At 36.4% G+C, this 9,274-nt stretch overlaps 1 protein-coding gene across 3 annotated transcripts; it reads left to right on the top strand.

Moving 5' to 3' along the window:
- The first annotated feature begins 257 nt into the window (after positions 1 to 257).
- LOC100893811 (probable thiopurine S-methyltransferase) lies at positions 258 to 7,119 on the top strand. 3 transcript variants are annotated; one of them, XM_030991559.1, is made up of 9 exons: positions 258 to 450; positions 2,179 to 2,279; positions 3,052 to 3,141; positions 3,684 to 3,816; positions 3,972 to 4,024; positions 4,781 to 4,855; positions 5,178 to 5,269; positions 5,942 to 5,986; positions 6,412 to 6,742. In XM_030991559.1, the coding sequence occupies exons 2-9, from the start codon at positions 2,206 to 2,208 to the stop codon at positions 6,531 to 6,533; spliced, it is 684 nt and encodes a 227-aa protein (XP_030847419.1). In that variant the 5' UTR covers positions 258 to 450; positions 2,179 to 2,205; the 3' UTR covers positions 6,534 to 6,742. The 3 variants fall into 3 exon arrangements, with proteins under 3 accessions (XP_030847419.1, XP_030847418.1, XP_003725869.1); XM_030991558.1 differs by having other exon boundaries at positions 262 to 433; positions 6,412 to 6,741; XM_003725821.3 differs by lacking the exon at positions 6,412 to 6,742 and adding an exon at positions 6,753 to 7,119 and having other exon boundaries at positions 269 to 433.
- The last annotated feature ends 2,155 nt before the right edge of the window (positions 7,120 to 9,274 follow it).

Raw genomic sequence — 9,274 nt, 5'->3', positions numbered from 1 at the left:
TTAATTATTCAACAAATGATAGGGGGTGCAGAGTCTTCTCCCAGTATTGAAGAAAAAAAATTGCGGGATGGGCGGTGCCAAACACCCATGTTATTGTATTAAAATAGATGTCTTCTAAAAAGAAAAGGCCCTCCACAAAATGACAGTCCTACATTTTACCTTGATGGCGAACTTGTGCACGTACGTGTCACAACTATCTCTTTTAGTAAGCTATGAAAAAGTAGCACGCAGCGGTAGGATGGCTGAACTAGGTTAGGTTAAAAACAGACACGCCCCCAGGAGGCCTAGCACGCCTACTAGTTACTACTAGTAGGCCGCGCCTACTACTAGTACTAGGCTACTATAATACAAGGAGCGAGGCATGATACGAATGCAAGCTCGATTTCCTAAAAATTGGCTGTCACCAGTACCATTTATACGGCTGACCGTTTGTGTAAGTATTTTGAAGAGGTAATTAGGCGCCAATATAAATGTATTTTCCCTCCGTTCATGCTTTATTCTGTCACACGTGCAGATATTTGTACTTGTAAAAGTTGTTATGGACTAGCTCTAACTTGGATCTAACTTGTGTCTGATCGAGCACCACCAGGTTTTGGGTGCTCAAAGTCTCAAACCCTTCCCATAGACATTGCACACATCCCTATGCAGTCTATGTGCATTGCAAAATTGGTCAACTTTTAAAAAATAAATTTAGATTCAAACCTTTATCTGTTGTGATCCTGAAGGTTATACTCAATAAATGAGGTGTCATATGAAAGGGCAGATTAATCCCCATATTTCCAAAGGGTTGTCATTTCAGATTTCAAAAAATATCTTGTCAAAAATAGCGATTTATTTTAAATGTTGTTTCCATGGGCATGGCAACTCTGGAGATTTCCCACTTTTGAGAATCGACCCCCCGAGGGATAATTAGTTCAAATCGTAAGGAATATGTTGATGTTCTTTTTTTTTTCGCTAGCCCCAAGGGATCACGTACGATTTAAGTTTGAAAATACGTACCTTCCCCCACTTTTTGCATATGGCCTAAGTACGGCTGCATTATAGAATGCAGCTGTAGCAAAAAATGATAACTCTGCGTGAACCACTTTGTCCATTCTGAGCAAAATTAATGCTATGAATATTGCAGAGTTTTTGAGGGGTTGTATCTTTTGATAGAAACATCGCGCATCGGTAAGTCTTGAAATTTGAAATGTATTATTCTGATTACATTTTTTATTCAAATATCCAACAAAAATGGCGAAAAACGATCCCAAATTGAAAATTGAAAATCAGACACCCTGTACTAGTTAGCAACCAAGTTAGAACTTAGAAGTTTGATTACTCACTCACAGTCTCAGCCCTCTGATTTGTATTTGTACAACTACAAGCACAAGTTGTAGAGTCTCTAGAATTAAGTCTTTAGAGAACGATCAAGCAAAAGGGAAATCTGTGCATGTGATCGGAGTGAATTTAAGATCGCACACTAAACGATCTAGTAATCATAATTGCATGGGGCTGGGTAATAATTAGACAGAAATAACTGTGTGGTATGGCCGAATCCTTTTATAATACTGACATTTTTCAACCTTTTTGGAGCCAGATCAGACGTACATGTATACGTCTCAGCTGAAATACAATCACAAATGTCAATACCGGAGACTGAAGCTTTCGGTCGAGTAGTAGGTCTACTAGTAGTAGTAGGACTTACATGGGAAAGGTTGACAAGTACAAGTGGCACTGGCAGGCAGCTAGAGTAGATCAGATATCGATTAAAGAAACCAAACGTGTTACTTTTTGTCTGAACTAGCTTAGGTGAATATTTATACTAGGTCTAGACCTATAGGAGATATGCGAGTGATATCATGCAGTATAGTGTAAGTGTTTTGATCACCTAGCATATTAAAGATAATACTAGTACGATCGTAGACCTAGTCTACTTTGATATAAAAAGATTTTAAAAGAATTTGCAATAAAATAATTAATTGATAATGATAATAATAGTTGTGTGATGAAGAAAGCCTAAATTTCAAGAGACTTCATCATTTCATGCTTTCTAATTAATTGGAAAAGGAAAAGCTAAATTGGCTCAGCCTTGCCATTGAGACATTGGACGAGTACTAATGTTTTATAAGTGGATAGAAAAATTGCTGTATTTACTAGCTTTATTTCAATCGATCAATTGTTTTCTTTTAATTGTAGGATATTTCCTCATTTTCCTGTGTGAAAATGTCGAGAATACAAACCTGGACAGAAGGATGGGCAGAGGGCAGGACTTCATTTCACGGGACAAATGTTCACAAGTATGTTGCTTGATTTAAAAGCTGATATCCACCTTTTATGATTCATTATATGATCTGTTTGGAGCCAGAAGGGCATTAACTCCTTTACTTCAACTTGGCTTTAGTTTAACGCTCTTCTAGCTGGCTCTGAACTGACAAATTTCAATTTTGATTCTACTAAATGTTCTCTGCTTGCACAAGTTTTGGGGCTTTCCATTAATTGCCTTGATAAAAGATGTTATCCCATTTTCTTGAAAGCTGTCCAAGTTGAACTAGTCCTCTGATGTATGAACAGCCAAGTATCATGCAGTCTTTCCATTAATTCTCTACAAAGTACTCTTATTCAGGTGCGGCAATCCCGGGGGGACACTCCCCCCCCCCTCAATTTTTTTAGGGGAGAATTGTAAGACTGCAACACACTTTAAGACCCCGTTCTCACTCACTCCCTAGACTTATCGGCACCCCAGTCTAATTCCGTCCTTCCGTCACTTCCAGCTCCATGCATGGAGTGCTCATCCCAACTCCCTAAACCATCGCAACCCCTCAGCCCACCTGAGGTGGGACCTCAGTTCCACCCAGTCCAATGGAAGACATTTGTATAATCAAGACCCCTGCCGAGAGTGAGGATGAGTAAGTGCCCCCCCCCCCCCCCCCCCCAAAGTGCCCCCCACCCCCAAACATCAAACTCTGGCTACGTGCCTGTGTATATGATCAAGTTACCAGCCCGAGGCAATCTAGTATATAACTTTAATGTCTGGTTTACAATGTTTTGCAAAATTGTTTTTACTTTCAGGTCACTGCTGGAGTTCCAGAGCAAACTTTTGGTGAAGAAGCCAAGTCGAGTGTTGGTGCCATTGTGTGGAAAAACATTGGATATGAGATGGTATGTATTATGGAAGGAAAAAAATGAAGAACCTATACTTAGCAGTGATTTAAAATTATAAAAGAATTTAATGTTCAATGAAGTACCCCTGGTAGCATCATTAGCATGTTTGATTTAGCCATTGATGGATGGTTACACAGTCATTGCAAATTCAGTATATTTTGTACTGCAAATTTGATAACCTCTTTTAATTCCATTACATTGTGGATGCAGTTGGGGGAAGAAAAAATAAATCAAATGCAGGATAAAACTAGAGACATTCATTTTGTGGATGGCTAGTTATATGCTTGTGTAAGACTCATGTTCAAAGAATATATGAACGTATGATTTTGGCATATTGTGCAAGTTATTTACTCAAGTATTTTTAAAAGGATATACTACAAAGAATACATCCATGAGTCATGAATTTAGAGGAGTTCTAAACGATTTAAGATAGTAGGATAGTATGGTAACAAATGACAGTAAAGAGAAAATAGCTAGTGGATTGTTGTCAACATTTTTGTATTTTAAGGCATATATTTTCATCTGTCCTGTTTGTTAAGGCTTGCTGAAGAAGGTCATGAGGTGGTTGGCGTAGAGGGCGTGATCCAGGCTGTCATGGAATTCTTTGAAGAACAAGAGCTCCCCTACAAAGAGAGTGATGTCCCTGGGATCAAGGGTGCAAAACTTTTTGAGGTTTGTCTGAGCTAGGCTTCTTACAATACAATCTGATATATTTCATGATAATTACTGCAGTTACTGTATGCACATTTGTAGTGTATTTCCATATGAGCTGCTGTTTCATATCTTCAATCATTTGATATCCTTGTTCCCTTCTTCTTTTTTTCCAGAATGAGGACAAGAAGATCAAAATATACCTGTGTGACTTCTTCCAATTCTCTAAGTAAGTGGAATAGTGGATTATATTCTATGTGTTGTATTCTTAGTCATCTCATTATAGTGAGTTGTTAGAGTTTTCCTAAATAGATAATAAACAAATATACCATGCACTGAGAGGCTCTAGTTGAAATTATGGATCGAGGTGGCAGGAATAGCACTATTTTCTGAGGGGCATAGCCCCAAAGAAAATAGTGCTACTTCTGTCGTGGAGGAATCTATAATTTCACTAGTGGCTTAATTGAAATAGTGCATGATATATTTGTTTCATATTTTTCAAACCAACCTTATATATTAAATATTAATAATAATGTTTACTGTCTCTGAAGTTGTGTATAATGCTCTGGCTGGTGAGAGCAGCGCAGACGGACATATCACGACCCATAGGACATTGATCTTGATCTATCGCATATATATGACGTCATCCATGGTATAGTGCTACGGTTTAGTGCACTATACCATGGATGACGTCACGGTTACATCATAGCAATGTTATGTTGGGTCCTGTGATGCTCTGTTGACCAATCACGGAACAGGATTTCATTGATCAAAAATATAATACTATATATATATTTATATGACAGGGCTGATGAAAGATTAAGCATCATACAAACTGAACTGATATTGAATTGCACTGCCTTAAGGTTTTTAAATGATTCAAAGTTATTTATAAGTGTGAGGAATGGAAACTACTCATTTATTGCACTCTTGCTGAAATGAATGAATAAATTGTGTCTTGTATTTGTTCCTTTTAACAACGCAGAGATATTGCAGGTCAGTTTGATGCAATTTGGGACAGAGCTTCTCTAGTTGCTATTGATCCTCCATTACGACAGCAGTGAGTACCAGTTCTTCTGCTTATTTTTCTTTTTTCTTCTTCTTGTCCTTCCTCTTGTTTTTTGTTGTACTTCTTCTTCTTGTTCTCGTCAGAATCAAGCCATATATTACATGCTTTCATGCTTGTCATCTTTTCTTTTCAAATCTTTTCAAATGAAGAATGGTGACAAGAATTGCTTGTTTCTAGATGTTATAACGACACAGAAAAATAACACAGAAATATGAATAACATTTGTCACAAGAAATATCTACTTTTCCTATATCAATCCTACAATGATGAACTAAAGCTTGATTAATTGATATACATGTATCACTATCCTTAGGTACACAGACGTCCTTTTGTCAGTACTATCTCCAGGTGGACGAATTCTAATTGAGGTGTATGAGTACAACCCAGAAGAAAGGAAACAAAAAGGTAAAAACCTATTGTCATTTCTATTTCTCTTAAAGCCCGTCTGTACAAGTTTGGCCGGGGGGATTAGACCTCCCTGCAAGATCACTGACAGCCTGTCTGTACTAGTTTGGCCAGGGGGATTAGATCTCCCTGCAAGTTCACTGACAGGTGGTTATCTCATCAAATCAGCTCTCAATTAACATAAGAAAAAGAGGATCATGGGGAACCAACAGGCACCGCTAATAGGCATTGGTTGCTATTTAGAGAGCGCAAGTAACTATATGTAGTGCAGCAGGGCTTTAAACCCTGTTCAGCCTGGGATTTCCACTGGTAAGTGGTAAATTTACCACCCCCCCCCCCCCCTCTTTCATCTAAGATCTAGGCTGAAGTAGTTCCAATTGATGCAAAATTATTTGCGGTATGTCAACGAAAGTGCTTGCATGATCATTTTGTTTTGCTTTTGTGTTTTTATTTAAGAAAATTGCTTTTTATTTACTACTTTATTAGAATTCATGTAATTTTTTTTTACATGTTTATAGATATTTCATTGAAAATGAAATAATGAATGAAGTTCAGTGTTTTACCAGTTTGTTTAAAAGCATAGTCAACAATATTTTGTTTATACCTTATGAAAGAATAACAGTATTGAAATCTTGTTCGCTATAAATCATTTTGTATCAAATTTTCTTTCAGGTACTCCCCACTTTGTACCTGAGGAAGTTATACAGAAGTTATATGGTGAGAATTTTTGTTTTTTATTGATACAAATTTTGTAGCCGGGAAAAAAGTTTGTATGTCTTTTATTTTTCAACATTCAGCGACTGGAATATATTGATTAAAAATCTGCCAAAATCTTGGAATTTTTTGTGGATATGCCTTTGTAATATGCTGATCATGAATACATTTGTATGGAGATTAAATTAACTCCTGAAAATCCAATAGAGAAATTAATAAAAGATGAATCATAATCAAACTTGAGATCAAATAAAATGTAAGCTTTAAACCTAAATGCGAATCTGGAATTGATTTTGTCTTTAAAACATCTGTGTTGTCTCGTATTGCTCCGTGTATGTAATTGTGCAATACATTTAATCTTTCTCTACCCTTTGCTTACATTCTGTCATTCCAAATTCTTGCTTTTAATTGCCTCCTATTTTTTCCAGGAGAGAAGTGTACTACCATAGACCTGCTAGGTGACAATGATCACTTGGAAGGGAATGAAAGATTCAAAGAGCGTGGACTAACATGGATGAGACAAAAGATTCGCATTATGGTCCTCAAGTAGCTCTGTCATTGTGTTCTAAGACTGCCTTCAGATCAAAGAATACCTGAAGCCCAGAATTAGGGACAGAATTTTTTTATCGGACATGAATATAGCAACAATTTCAATTTTGTATTAGTTACCAATTTCCATTTTTTTCTTTTCTTTTCTTTCTTCTCATCATCCATTTTTCCGGCCTTCCATTGCCTCTTCAATTGCCACTGCTTCCATCTCACATTGCAGGAGAAAGATTTTCCATCCAGCTTTTGGCAACTGAAGATATCTTGGAGCAAAACAAGTTTTTCAAAGAAGTTGGACTAACATGGATAAAGCAAAAGATTCGCATCATGACCCCCCAGTAACTTCATCATCTCATTCCATGATTCACTGACTGAACCAGAGAGTAAATCTGGAAACATTGTCTGAAATATGATTCCTGTTATATTATTGATATTATCAATTATGTTTTTGGGTTGTCTGTCCGTCCATCCGTACGTACATCCCGATCTCGTGATTGCGTTATCTCAAGAACCGATTGATGGATTCCCGCCAAACTTGGGTCATGTATTGATCTTGCAGAGCCAATGAACTGATTAGATTTTAGGGTCACAAGATCCAAGGTCAAAGGTCACAGGACTCATTATGTATGCAGAAATAGCTTGTGAACTCATCTCAAGAACCCATTGATGGATTCCCGCCAAACTTGGGTCATGTATTTATCTTGCAGAGCCAATGAACTGATTAGATTTTGGGTTAGGGTTTGCTGTTACAAAAGTTTATTCAATAATTCCAAGGCATCTGGATTGCTCATGAAGTTGTGATAGTGCCATGCACTCAAAAGATTGTGGTTTCACAGTATTCCTTCCTTGAGTAACCTTTTGAACTTTAAGGTCAGGGGTGATACAGAATGGCTGTTAATTGAGTATTCAGAAACATGTGGGAGGAAAAAGATTCAATCTGATTTTAAAGTGCACTTAATACCTAAAATATATTGTGAACTTGAAGGGGGATTCTTTTCAGGTTTATTTTGGATAAGATTATATTCAGAAAACAAAATAGTAACAAATAAATTCACATCTTTGCAGCATTTCATAGGACCTTAAAATGTATCATTACCCTGGTCATGGGATTTATCCAAGCAGGAAATACGTGCACCATCTCCACTCTGTTGACTATTAGTACCATAAGGTTTCTATGTCGGCACTTGGCCATTATGATTGCAATATCTGGCTCTCATCATATCGTACCAGGTCCCTGTTTTTTCTTCTGGGTAATTTCTTCCTGAAGTAGCCATATCATTTTATGGAGGATATAAATTGAAGATGACCAAGAGTCTGTAATGTTTTATATATTTCTTGTTTGTATAAATTAATGTATGCAGTTAACTCTGCATAACTTTCAGTGGCACAAATTTCCCTAAGTAATATCAATTTTTTTAAACCAAACTATACATGTGTGTTATTTACATATCCTAAGTTGAAGTATATTTTGTGATACCAACCGATTTGACTTATGTAGAGTTAACCGTATATCTTATACAGTCTTAACAACGTATTCATACCCCTAATTGTAAATTTGATGTTTTTCTTTTTTTTCATAACTCGAGAATGAAAGATGGACAGGTCGAATGAGCTAGGGCCTTTGTTGAATTCTTTTAGATATAAACTTTAAAATGTCACATTCTCAAAAAACACAAATCGGGATAATTCAATTTTTCACATATTTGGTACTTAAAAAATTAAAAAACTTAATTGGTAAGGGAATGAATCGGTACCGGTATATCTTTCTTCAGCTTCTACATTCTTTCTGCCTCTCTCAATATCTATCCAATCCTTTCATCTAGAAGAAAAATGTTTGATTGAGCTATATTGGCCGATGACGTGGGAGTGACCCATTTGAGAAAGATTCACATTATTATCCTCAAATAGCCTTTGCATGCATCAGTACCGGAACAGTTTGATCAGGGTGTAGAGAAGTGGTGTGACGGATTCAGGTGGTGGGGAACAAGAAAGTTTCATAACTTACCAATCACCATAACAAAAAAGAGGGAAAAAACTTGCATTGTGTCTTTGCCTTAAAAAAATGCAATGATTATAATTTAAGTGAACTAGCATAACCTGGCATCATTCTCCTCAAGTGCATCCTTTACGTACAGGACCAGCTTGATCAGTGTGTATAGGGAAGTGCCGCGGAGGCATATTCAGGTTCTGGAGGCACAGGATGTATAAAGTGATATTAAGAAAATGAATAAATATGAACATGTAGTGTATCGTAAAACAGTTTAGGGTAATTGTTTTGTTTAATTTATAAATTGACTTATATTTTTATGATTAAAATGAGAGATCTATACAGATATTCATTACTTTTATTGTCTGTGTCTTTGTATTGCTTGAAAGGGAAATATAATAATGGAAAATAGGGAGAAATTAAGAGCAGAGGAGAACATGATAGAGGAGAGAGGAAGATCGAGAAAGGAACTAAATAAGGGGTATCTATATAATTGGGTGTAATTTGGGCTTCTTTTTTTATATGGGGGATGCCTAAAAAAAAAATCTAAATTTACATTTGAATAAAGCATTTAAGTATGTCATGGTATTTAATGACTATGCATGCTTCCTTCACAAGAAAATCGCATTCGTTCTATATCAAAATTCATATAAAAATAAAAATCAGAACCAAAATATAACTTGATTTATCAGCAGAAAGTGGATAAACAACGTCTGATTGCCTAGACTAGTGTTGTGCATGTGTTTTGCTGCCACGCG

Source organism: Strongylocentrotus purpuratus, unplaced genomic scaffold (genome assembly GCF_000002235.5).
Source record: "Strongylocentrotus purpuratus isolate Spur 01 unplaced genomic scaffold, Spur_5.0 spur5_scaffold_2, whole genome shotgun sequence".
Classification (NCBI taxonomy): Eukaryota; Metazoa; Echinodermata; class Echinoidea; order Camarodonta; family Strongylocentrotidae; genus Strongylocentrotus; species Strongylocentrotus purpuratus.
This window is presented reverse-complemented; position numbering and strand designations above follow the sequence as displayed.